Below are 12664 nucleotides of genomic sequence, written 5' to 3'. Positions count from 1 at the left end.
CATCACTGATAAGGGGTTTAGGGCTTGTGGTTTTCTCAAGTTACCACTTTTAGGTACAATCCTAGAATGGCTGAGAAGATAAAAAGTTTGCATCTTTGACTTTCCCTTTTTATCCTTGATGCTACATGGATGAAAAAGGCTGGGCATTTATTTTTTCTCTTTAAAGAACATAGGGATATATTTTTTTAAATTGAATGCTTGCCTTCTGCAACAAAAATGTTTGCTGAAAGCTTGTTCAGCCTTGAATTGTACCAATGAGGGCATGAAAAGAGCAGAGAGCACTTATTTGAAGAGCTCAGTTATGCAGAGGCTGAAGTGTATTTCATCAACTCAGTAAAATATGCAGTTTGGTGAAGTTCACAGCCCCCCTAAATTATTAACAGTCCACAGAAAAACTGGAATTTCAGCCCAGAGAATGGCTTAGAGCTGAGGATGACTTCTGTGTTACAGAAGCGGGTTGGGCAGTGGAAAGTATGGTAAGAACAGATGCCTTTTTCTCATCCCTGTTGTTTCCTGTTTCCCTCAATGTTAACGGGGGTTTTCCTGATTCCTTTGCTGACTTGGGTTAGACTCTTCATTCTCATCAGGAAGGTTCTTCCTAGATGTGTCAGGTAAGACTGTCACCTTTGCTGCTTCAATGTTATCTATGGACGTCAGGGCTCTTTTGAGAAACATGACAGAGCATCTGCTGGCAAAGGGCAACAATTATATCTTCTTACATCTCTTTGTCATTTCTAGGAGGTAAAATTATCATTGCTGCTTCTCCCATTCCTCTGAAGGCCCCTTTTCACCAGCCTCCTGTTTCTGAAGGGATGCTACTTTCATGGAGGCAGAAAAAAGCTAGAAAAAGCAGCCACTGGTCAAATCCCAAATATCTCTTGATAGAAAAACTGATGTGTGCCTGCAGGGGTGAGAAGAAGGGGAAGTGGCAGGAGGAGAAATGAGAAAGTGGGAGGGAAAGGGTGTAAGCATGAGGCAGATTTTAAAAATGCAGTGGAAAAAAAAGAGGTAGGTATGCAAGAATATCAAAGAGGCAGCAAGGAAAAAATGGCAGTAATGAGTTAGGATGGACTGCTGAGCAGCTGGGAGCAGCTGGAGCTGCTGTGGGCAGGGATTGTTTGGCAGAAAGCCTTGGAACAACTCAATTCCAAAAAAGCAGCTGGCAATTTAGTGTAGTCTGGTAGTACAGACTGCGGAGTGTGCATTTCTCCATCTGAAAGGGATCAGCTTGCACATTTATTTGCCATCAGGGGCTAGGAAGAGGCACATGAGACTATAGAACAAAGGAACAGTGCAAGAAAAGGAGAAGGTGTAGGAGAGGAGTCTGTTCCCTGGCGTATTGTAATGCTTTAGTGTGTCATTTCAGAATGTCTCAGGCAGGTCTGGATTGCAGCAATCCTGCTGCTTCAAGCTTCAGTTCACAGAATGATTTCCTAGCAAAGTATATAATGGTATTTCTTCTAATTAATATCTGAGTCATGCTATACTTAACTGACTGTCCGTATCAAGGGTAAGCAGATACATTTGAATAGCCTCAGGTTAGGTTGCTTTTAAACATTATTTTGACTACATTTGTTGTTTTATTAAGAGAACTGAGTCTGCTGCCCAAAGGGCCAACAGAAAGCTCCTAGCCAGGTCAGTGTCTGTGTCAGTACCAGCTTCCAAAACTAATGTAGCCAGACACTGTAATCTTACCATGGTGATGGACATGCGTCTGGGTGGACTGGGACCTTCAATACCCTCTGGAAGTGGTGCAGAAAGTTCTGGATGGAGAGAAACAGAAGGGAAATGAGGCAGAGAGGCAAGAAAGCTGAGTATTGTAGGACAGGCCCACAGACAGGGGACTGTAAGCTTGGTGGAAAGAAGCCAGTTGCTTCCTGAGTGTTTTAGAAGTTCATATTTGCAGCTGATACCACTGTGATAACCACACAAGTGCCCAGCTCTGCGTTATTCATTTAAAGCCTGAATCTCTGCAGCATCCTCACTGGAAGTCCCTTCTTTAGCCTGTGCTCGGGGCACACGGCCAAGACACACAGCTACCTGTGTGCTGCTGTCAGTCAGCTGTGCTGGTGTGCTTACAGAAACAGGCTGCAGGGTTTGTGTGATGACAGGTTACTGGGGCTCCTGACACAAATACAGCTGTTCTCCTGTGTAGTTCACAGCATCACATCATCCTTCTGGTTGGAAAAGATCACTAAGTCCAAACACAACCAGTTTCTCCAGGAGAATGCTGTGGGGAAAGGGTGTCAGAGTCCTTACTAAGGTTCAGGTACCTGACATCCACAGCCCTTCCCTCAGCCACTAAAAGGGTCACCTGGTCATAGAAGGAGACCTGGTCATAGTTCATCGAGCAGGACCTCCCTTTCACAGACCCATGCTGGCTGGGCTTGATCATCTGGTTGTCCTGCACATGCTGCATAATGGCACTCATCATCATCTGTTCATAACCTTCCCTGGCATCAAGGTCAGACTGACAGGCCTGTAGTTCCCTGGACCCTTCTTTTGGCCCTTTTTGTATCTGGGGTCATATCTGCCAAGCTCCAGGCCACTGGGACCTCCCTGGTTAGCCAGGACTGCTGGTAATTGAAGGGAAGTGGCTTGGTGAGCACTTCTGTCAGCTCCCTCTGCACCTGTATCCTATAGACTTCTGTATATCTATGTGGTGGAGCAGGTCACTAACCAACCTCTGTTGTATTAGGAGGGCTTCAAACTCCTCCCCATCCCTGTCTTCCAGCTCAGGGGACCAGATGCCCAGCAAACAACTGGACCTACTAATAAGGACCAAGGCAAAGAAGACAGTAATTACCTCAGCCTTCTCCTCATCCTCAATCACTAGGTTTCCCCCTGCATCCAGTAAGGGACAGAGGTTCTCCTTAGTCCTCCTTTTGTTGTTAATATATTTATACAAGCATTTCTTGTTGTCTTTGACAGCTGCAGCCAGGTTGATTTCAAGTTGGACTTTGGCCCTTCTGATTCTCTCCCTGCAGAGCCTCACGACATCCTTGTACCATCATGAGTGGCCTGTCCCTTTTTCCCAAGGCCATGTACTCTCCTTTTTTCCCTGAGTAGCACCAGACCTCTTTATTCAGCCAGGCTGGTCTTGCCAGCCAGCTTGTCTTCTGGCACAGGAGGACAGGTGCTCCTCTGCCTTTAAAGCTTCCTTCTTGAAGAATGTCCAGCCTTCCTGAACTCCTTTGCCCTTCAGGCCTGTCTTCCAAGAGACTCTTGTTGACCAGTCTCCAAAACAGGTCAGAATCTGCCCACTGGAGGTCCAAGGTGTCAGTTCTGCTGGCCATCCTCCTTGCTTCTCCGAGAACACAGAACTGTATCATTTCCTGGTTGCTGTGCCCAAGGCGGGCTCTGATCATCACATCCCCCCAAGCAGCAGCTCCAGCAGGGTGCCTTCCTCCCCAGCTGCGCCGGGAAGTTGCCCTGCACGCTCCAGGAGCCTCCAGGGCTGTTCCCTCTCTGCTGTGTTGTGTTTCCAGCTGACAGCTGGAAAGTTGAAGTCCCGGACAAGGGACTGAGAGACCGTCCCGGGTGCCTATAGAATACTTGGTCTCTTCCCCCTGCTTGGGTGGTCCACAACAGACTCCCACCAAGATGTTTGCTTTGCTGGCCTCCCCCCCCGCTGCTCAACCCAAACACGTTCCGTGCGGGTGTCCCCAGCACTCACTTCCCACCAGTCATAGCCCTCCCTAACCGGGAGGGGTGACCCCACCGCCCCTGCTTCCCTGCCCAGCCCTGGGGAGCTTGTGCCGCTGCTGCGGCCCCGCAGCGCGCCCGGAGCGGAGGAGGCAGCGCGGGGGAGCCGCCCGGGCCGCAGGAAACGGGGCGATCTGCAAAACGAAGGTCGTCACGTTTCTTCCGCGCCGAACGACCTGACTTGTGTCTCCAGGATTCTTCTCTCTACCCCCCCCCCGACTCCTCCAGTGCCCTTTGCAGCTCATCTTGAACGTGCTTCTTGCTCTTCTTGCTAGTTCGGCAGGTTTGGAGCATGAAGCTCTATGAACAGTCACCGTTGCTGCAACCCATCACCCTCAGGACCACACGATGGACAATAAATGCAACCACAAGGCCAAAGACTTTTTTATACTTTTTTTTTTTTTTTTTTAATCCCTCTGGTAGCTCAGCTGGGCTCTGCAGTGTTTGCCTTTTGTCAGCCCACCACATGATTGACTATTTTAGGCTTGTGCTGGACCTGTTACGACCAGGAACCTGCCCTGCCTGCTCAGGCTGGAGAGTTGAGCAGGGAGAAACTTCATGCAATTCGACAAAGGGAAGTGTAAAGTACTGCATCTGTGGAGGAGCAACTGCAAGGATCGGTGCAGGGTGGGGGCTGACCTGCTGGGGAGCAGCTCCTGGGGAAAAGCACCTCGGGGGGGACCTCTGCCCTTAAAGCCAAGAAGCTCACTTGAGGTGCATTAAGAAGAGTGTGGCCAGCAGGTCAAAGGAGGTGCTCCTCCCCTTCTAATTCTGCCCTGGTGAGGCCACACCTGGAACACTGAGTCCAGTTCTTGGCTCCCCAGTTCATAAAGGATAAAGAACTATTGGGAAGAGTCCAGCACAGGGCCATTAAGATGATTAAGGGACTGGAGCATCTGCCCCATGAGGAAAGGCTGAGAGAGCTGGGGCTGTTCAGGCTTGAGGAGGCTGAGGGGGGATCTCATCAACACTTGTAAATACCTACAGGGGGTGTCAGGAGCATGGGGCCAGTCTCTTTTCAGCCATCTCCAATGAGCTGGAGAGCACTGTTTCAAACCAGGATGGTCAAGATTTCATCGTGGGTGAGTACAGCAGGCTGTGGCCAGTTCTGGGGCAGGTGGTTTCAGGTAAGTGAGCCACATGTTCAGCTCACCAGCATCACCAGTTCACAGAGGGGAAGTGAGAAGCGTTGCCGAGGGTCCTGCAGCAGACATCAAGTCCCATGGTACAGAGAGACAAAGCTAGAACTATTGAACTAACTCATACATCTCATTACCTAATGGATAGCATGGCCACACATCTGTGGCAGATAGAAGAAAATTAAATAGGGAATATTATGGAAGCTGTGGTGCTTTGGCTCCCTCCCTTGACATGCCATCACTTTTTTGGATCTGATGCTATTTTTAGGAGCCAGAGAACCAGGAATCTGCTCTTGCTCTGCAGCTGATCAGGAAAAGATTTAGAAATGGGACAAGTACATTGGGCTTCCTGCTACCCCCAACCTACTTTCCACTAAGGAGCAATGGTGAATTCCTGCATGTCTGGTCTCCTCATATGTCCCTTCTGGCTGTTTCTCTTCTAGCTTGCTTCAACATATCTTTTTGGGAAAGGTGTCCCTGCCTAGGGCTCTGCCATGCACTGAATCAGTCAAGAGACAGGAGAGCTCTGGTGCTTTGGTTTTGTCTTGTGACCTACTTGTTATGCCTTCAATGGCAACGTCTTCACCTACAGATCTTTTCTTCCCCTTCTTCCAATGACTGCAGGAAAATTCTTTGGCTGGTCACACCTTCATCAACCAGACTGAAAAGTTATGAAGTTGTGTCTAGCTCTTTTCTGCACTAGACCTGAATTCATGGTGTACTTTTTTGGTTACTGTCACACTTCACATAAGAGACATAATCACAGATGCATTGACTGTCTGGAAAACAACAACCCCCAGTGCCAAGGAGCTTGTTTGTGTGATAAGACTGAATGAAAACCTAGACTTGAGTGGGGAGCATTAAGGTATGAAGGCAATAAAAAGGATGGAACTTTGCTACTGAATCATGGTAAGGTGGGGATGTCCATAGAAATGTGGGCAAAAATTGGCCCAAGAATGCTTCAAGTATTTATTTGAAATCAATAAATAATAAAGGACCTAAATTTAACAGCTTGCACTAACACTGCCACCTTTCCTTTTTTTAATGGTTCAGTCTTCACAGAGGTGGAGTCTTCCTCTCATTTGCAGAAAGGATTTTATGCAGAGACGTTTTCTTTTCTTTCTGGACACTGGTGGAGAAAAGTGACAGGTTACTCTGTTACTATTAATAGTGGGAAGAGACCCATTGTTGAGCAAATTGAGGTCTAGATGACTGAGTTCTCAGTACCGAAATGAAAAGCCTAATTTAATTGTTTATGAAGCTTTCCTGCCCAGTGCTAGTCCAGAAACTGCAGTAATTAATTCCAGTAGCATGCCTGCTAAAATTGGTGTCATTTCTGAACAGGAGTTGGACCTACTACAACAAAAGTAGTAAATAATTCCTTTACTTAATCAACAATTGAAGGCTAATAGCACTCCAGGAAAGACTTGGCTTCTCTGAGAGATATAAAGAAACTCTGCCAGAAAGTCTGCTCTTTGGGTCTGTAGTTAATCTTCAGTTGATTTTTTTTGCTCATGAGTAAAGCCATGTGATAGAAGAGTTGCTGTGCTTAAGCCCCACAAATGGATCTGTAGTAAAGACCATGCTACTTAAAGCCTGTCTTTTCTCATTACATCTAAGAAAATACTGAGAAAAACAGATAGTCCAACACCTCTTATCTATTAAGCATATCCAAAATGTATGCACCAGGTAAAAATTACACCTACTACATAATCTCCATCTACTATATAATTCGTTAGATAAAGATCTAGGAATAATAGTTCTTTGGCTAAAAATCCACTTGCAGATTCTGTTTTCCATGGAAGGTCAGGCTTTATACAACCATATCAATTAGATGATATTTTCAAAACTGTTTTTGAAAAGATCAGGTAAGATGTTCCTGCTGATGTAGCCTACCCAATAAATGCTATGAGGGGACTGTCCATCTGACTCCTTGAAGACATGAGACACAAACTGTGTTTAAAAACATCAGGTTGACTTACTGCTTTCCCGGGGACAGATGCTGCTCAAGATCTTCCCTGTGACAGAAAAGAGGCACATCATGCAGGGCAGGAGCTACACGTAGACCTTTCTCTCCCTCTCAGCTTTAGACATAGCTAAGCTAAGGAGCTGGGCAGACCTGTAATTATCACCACATTAAGATGTGGTTGTAAGGGCAGGAGGAGTAAGTTGTGGGTACTGCTTTATATTATTGCATTCATCGAGATCCTGGTAACAGAGACTGGGTCTGTGAGAAGAGCAATTGATGATGGTGACTTTGAAACTTTCATAAATGATCATTCAAGAATGTTTAGTATAAGAACCTTTCAGTAGTTTTGTGAGAGGTCAAAGAGAATCTATTTTTAAAGGATATATGTTTGTATTCTGGATGATTAAGTGATAGATTACATAAATAGTGTGCTAAATATTTGGCTGATTTTTTTTCCAAAGTGAAGAAGTTCTACTAAATATTTTGGCTTCATCTGATTGCAGGGTGACCCATAAGTCATGGAATAATTACATAATTGATGCGATGTATTTAGAGTAACATATAAAACGAGATGAAAATGCCTTTATAAAAATGCAGAATAGTCACTGTTTGTTTCTGAACCCAGATTAACAGTGACCAGGATGACAAAAATCAAGTCCTGTAATTCTCCCTGTTTAAAAGCTAAAACTTACTGTCTGCCAGACCACTGTCTCAAAAGTCAACATTTCTAGACTCTTTCGGGCCAAAGCTGGAGTGAATTTCTAATCTTGTGGTGCCCAGAAAAAGACAGTATTTATCTTCCTTGTTTGACAGAGATTCCAGGTGTAGAACCTCTCTAAGCAAAGCAACAGACAGAATCTCAGTTTGGCTGATTTTAGGTTACTGAAAACTTTGGATTAAAATCTCCAATGCCCTTTAGGTTGTTTAAATATGTAACTAAAAACTTCTGAAAAGGCTTAACCTAAAACCTGCTCAGTGCTCAGAGCATTTAGGTACCTCTGTCATTTTCCTTTTGAATAACAGTTTCTATTCCTGAAAGACATTGCTGTTGAAAAATATCACCCTCAATGCGTCTGTGCCATGTCGGATGATTCCATTCATAAAGCATAGATTGTTTTTGAGGGTAGTATGAAAGTCAGCGTTGTTTGGAAATGTTTAATTGAATGCTGACAAGCTGTATCTCCTCATTTCCGTTATCATGTGATACAAAATAAATGTTCAGCATGGGAGTTGAAAGGACCTTCTGGGTCACCAGGTTCATCCCCAGTTCTGCAGATGAATATATACGTCTGACAGTCTACAGCTTTCAGTCACCTAAAAATATAAATGCAAAGCCACAGTAAACAGAGCCTAATATATGCACAGAGGTTTCTGTCACATTCCTGTGCTCTGCAGTCAGATCAGCCTTGGTATTCTGGTTGTGGCTTGCAAACTGAGACACTCGCTGAGAGACCAGGAGTCTGCTCTGCCACACATGCTGACTTTGAGCAGAAGAGGTCAGGAACGCCTCCTCCTCCTCATCCTCTCTCCTGCCACTGTGGATAGTCAAAGATCAAGTGCAGCTCTTCTGCTCAGGATACTAGGAGTCCCCTAATGATCTAGGGTGCTACCCTCATTTCAAACCAGAGACGCAGAAGAAAGCACGTGGATCCACCCCACCACCCTTGTAGCTCATTGTCAAGTAAGGGCAACAGGATGATTGTTCTCCCTAGCCCAGCATTTCAAAGATGTTGTCCTCCTTGGAAACTCCAAGAAGATCATTTTTTGTCACAAAGATTTGGTTCTGGAAAGAGGTGACACGCTCTGATCATTATCTGTGATATGAACCTACTTCTGCTTTCAAAGAGTCCAGATACTGACTTGGATGTATATGACCTTAAGAAAAATCTGAATAATTTTATATGGAAAAAGCTGTTAAGTTAGTGTATAAAGAATACCAGTGAGATCAGAAAGTCCAGGATCTGAAATGCCTCAGTGTTAAGAAGAATTAACATTGATTGACTCAGAACACAAGTCCTAGTAAATATTTAAGTTAAACTCCTTGGTGAATGGGGGTAAAACACAGACTATTCCACTCTGCTATAAAAACCTTATGCCAGAGCATAAAACCTGCTACAGGACTTGTGTCCTGAATGGATGACTGCTTTACTTTTGTTTGCAGTTCCTTATTTTTGTCTCTCTGTTGTTCTGTGGGTTTTTTTTCCCTCTGGATTCCTGGCTGCTCTGGTAACTGGTGTTGGTGAATTTGGAATAAACTTGGTTTTGTCTAAGGTATTAATTAAAAAAACCCAAAGCCTACCTCAGTAGGGTTTCAGCTTAAAAATATTTCCCCTTGAAAGCTACCTTTGATGAATAATTTTTCCCACTTTTTGGCAAATCTAAAGTGAAACCCACAGAATCAGTTTCAGTGCCGCCATCAATTTTATGACTTTTATTGCAGTTGCTGGTTTCATCTCATTGTGAATGAAAAAGAAAGCATTACTTCTTTCTCTGCAATTGAAAAGGCTCAGTTTCAAATTCACAAAAATGAGATTGCATCAATACTCGATAGACGTTACAGTTATCTTCAAACGAAAAGTAGTCTCTTCAGAAGGGAAGAAAAGCTCTGATCAAAAATTGCCAGGGTTATAAATAAGGACTCTGTACACAAAGGAACTTTGTATATTCAGTGGAGTGTCATATGATGGCAAAAGCACATGAGGGGCACCCTGAGGGTGACATCATCCGGAAGAGAACACAACATGTATCTCTGACATGAAAAGCACGTCAGACAAAACCCATGGATCTGCAAAGCTGCTTGGTCTCCCGTGTCTCATTAAATCTGTTGGAGGTTATTTCTACCCTCTTTAGATTCATCTTTCCTGGGCATGGCAGTCCTTATTTAACTGCAAAGCCTACCATGAGGGAGAATTAATTTGTGGTGAGAGAGCTCTTCGTGGAAAAGAATTTTAATGCGGTATGACAGGCAACTTTTTTCTTTTTGGAGGGAGAAAGAATGAGTATTTGTGTGAACTTTACCAACTGCTTACACTGCATTTATTGACCCTTTTCTCTTACTCTTGCATCCACCTGCATTAGCCTTCAAGGGTGGTTTGAAAACAACAAAAAATGGCCCATGATAAATGGACACATTCAAAGGACATTGCCCAGTGCTTCAAAGCTTAAAGGGAAGAAGTAGGTTATACTGGGTGGAAAGTGCAACTTGCAAATAAGATTTAATTAAAACCAAGACCTTAAGGTGCTCAGCAAGATCTGCTTCAGTGCAGAAGATTGCCAGTTGGTTCCTATTCTATGTAATAGAAGTTTTGACTTCTTTAAGATGAAGAGCAGAAGAGACATATTGACAAGATGGACTCACTTCTGTTTTGACTTCCTTCATGAGAGACCGAAGGGAAACCACTCGGGTGCCTGAGACAGGTTAAGGAGGAAAAGGCTTAACGTGGCTGGATGTGGATCTACAGCCTGCAACTCACTGCAAGGTTGAGTCCTCTGGTTTTACTTTCAGTTGACAGCCCTGCCAAAAAGTACAATCCCAGGTTTTGTTCCTCACACTTTTAAAGGATTGGATGCCCCTCAGTTCAGGGGAAAAAAATACAACATTTAGAGGAAGTGTCCCAGCAAACACCTTCCTGTTCAAAGGCCTGTTTTGCTTTCTTGCTGGAAGTGTCAGCCCTCCCTTCTCAGTAGCTTTTACCCCTTCTACTCCCCAGCAGGGTTGCAAAAAAGAGCCCTTCTTTGTTGCTTATCTACGGAAACTGCTGACTCCAAATTACCTACCTTGGTTGAAGAAATGGTTTATTCTTAGACATGAAGACACTTATACTGGCCCTTTGCTAACAATCTTAGCTGACCAAAAGTAATGGCTGCAATGTAATGTTTGCTTAAATTTTAACTCCCTCCAGAGTTACTCAACTGATTCTGGTCAGAGATACAAATTAAATAATGCAGATGCCCAAACTGTAAGAGCTGAGACCACCTATGATGTAAAATGCTCTAATTCTCTAGAAGAAAACCAAAGCAAACCAAAGTGCTGGCTAGGGTGGGGAAGGGATTGGAGAGAAAATAAAACTGTCCTTTTAAGGAACACTGGTTATTTGGTGTTCTGGAGCTAAGATCAAATAAATGTAAGTATTTAAACAGTTATTTGTCTCAGCTTTATACTTCTGAGCATGAACCTTGCATTTCTTGAGAGCAAAGAATAATATTCAACAATTTTTAATTGTGTTTCTGCTGCTGAGCATCCATTGTACCTGCTAGCCATGCAGCAAGGGTGGGTAAGCTCAGGTCTGCTCTGGTGAAAGCACTCTAGAGATGACCTGGAGGACAGCAGGAATTGCAGGGAGCTGTCAGGATTTCCTCAGCAGTAAACGCAGAGTCTAATCTCAGAAATTGTAAAATGTATGTTGAATTTGTGTATGTATATTCATGCTTTGAGGAAGACTTTTGACAAGTTAAGAGGTAGGATTTAAAAAATAAAAGCCAGAAGTCCAGGGAGGTTCATTCCTGATAAATCTGCTTTCTCACAGTGGTTTAGCTAGACCCTGTTCAGAGGTACTCTAGCTACTAATTTCATTCTGGAATAATCAGTACACAGAAATGCATGTTATGAACTTCATTACAAAAACTCGTCCATTCCCCCGCGCTGCTGGAGTTACCTGAGAGTGTTTCTGTAACGGCACCTACACCGAAGCCAAACATTTCAGGGCACAGACATGGAGCAACGACCAATTACTGGGTAGCAGGAGATGTAATTAAAGCCCAGCGTTGTTAACTTTTGAATTCACAGTTTTGCCTCTTTTCCTAAAGGAAAACGCCTGTGCGAGGGCAGCTCTGGGTGCTTTTCCTTCAGAGACTGACTGCTCGATACGTGCTTCTAGGTTGAATACATCTGTGTTATTCACTCGTTGTGAGGAGAAGCTCCTGACTCCCGGGAACCTCCTGGACGCGCGTCCCGCAGCTGCGGGCCGGGCCGCGCACCCGCCGTGCCCGGGACACCAGCCCCGCCGGCACCGCGCGGCGGGACCTGCGGGCAGCTCCTGCTCTCGGCAAGTCTGAAAGACCTTGGAGCTCGGCAGGAGTGTTTGCAGGGAGGACGGCTGTCGGAGGGGACGAGGCGCGGGGCCTGCAGCCGCGCTGCCGTGCGGGGGGCCGGGGCGCGGGCCGTGCGGGCAGCAGCTGCTGCGGGGCCCGCGGCCACGTGCAGCCCCGCGCTCCTGCCGGGACGCGATTCTGGACTCTGCCCCGGGCACGATTCCCGTTCCTTGGCCACGGACACGAGCAGCCCCGTCCCGGCGCCGCGCGGTGCCCCGAGGGGCCCTTCCCTGCGGCTGCACCCGCGGGGAGCGGGGAGCGCGCCGGGACCCCCTGCCCGCCCGCGCCTCGGGCTCCGCGGGGCCGCCGGGCAGCGCTGCCCGGGGACGCGTTTCTGCCCGCTCGGCGGGAACGAGCCCCCCCCGCCCCGCAGGGCCCCCGCCCCCCGCGCCAGCCCGGGCGGTTCCCGCCTCTCCCGCCGCGCTCCGGGCCGGAGCAGCCGCCGCGGTCGCTGCCGGCGGGTCCCGCGGCCGCCGGGCCGGGCCGGGCCGGGGCGGGTTCGGCGGCGCCGGGAGCCCCTCCCGCCTCCGCCGCCTTCGGGGGCGCCCGGTCCCGCTCGCGGCGCCGCACGGCGCGATGCAGCTGCAGGGGGAGGGAGAGGAAACCCACCCCCCTCGCTCGGCCGCCTTTGTAACCGCGCAGCCCGGCGCGCCCGGCGCAACTCGCAGCAGCTCGGGGAGCGGCGGAGCGCGGCGGGAGCAGATGGAGCCGGAGGGTAAGGCTGCGGGCCCCGCTGCCACGGCGGCGGTTCGGCTGCCGC

The 12664-nt window shown here is 46.9% G+C and overlaps 1 protein-coding gene across 3 annotated transcripts in view; it reads left to right on the top strand.

Moving 5' to 3' along the window:
• Nucleotides 1-12411: 12411 nt before the first annotated feature.
• FGD3 (FYVE, RhoGEF and PH domain containing 3) overlaps nt 12412-12664 on the top strand; it is a 112909-nt gene continuing 112656 nt past the window's right edge. For 2 of the 3 annotated variants that reach the window (XM_051627704.1, XM_051627703.1), the window contains exon 1: nt 12412-12619. In XM_051627704.1, the coding sequence (XP_051483664.1) occupies nt 12481-12619 (139 nt within the window). In that variant the 5' untranslated portion in view covers nt 12412-12480. The remainder of the gene's footprint in view (nt 12620-12664) is intronic. The other variant, XM_051627702.1, reaches the window with a different exon arrangement.

Source organism: Apus apus, chromosome 9 (assembly GCF_020740795.1).
Source record: "Apus apus isolate bApuApu2 chromosome 9, bApuApu2.pri.cur, whole genome shotgun sequence".
Taxonomy (NCBI): domain Eukaryota; kingdom Metazoa; phylum Chordata; class Aves; order Apodiformes; family Apodidae; genus Apus; species Apus apus.
Note: the sequence above shows the minus strand (reverse complement) of the source record. Positions and strands in the feature narration are given on the sequence as shown.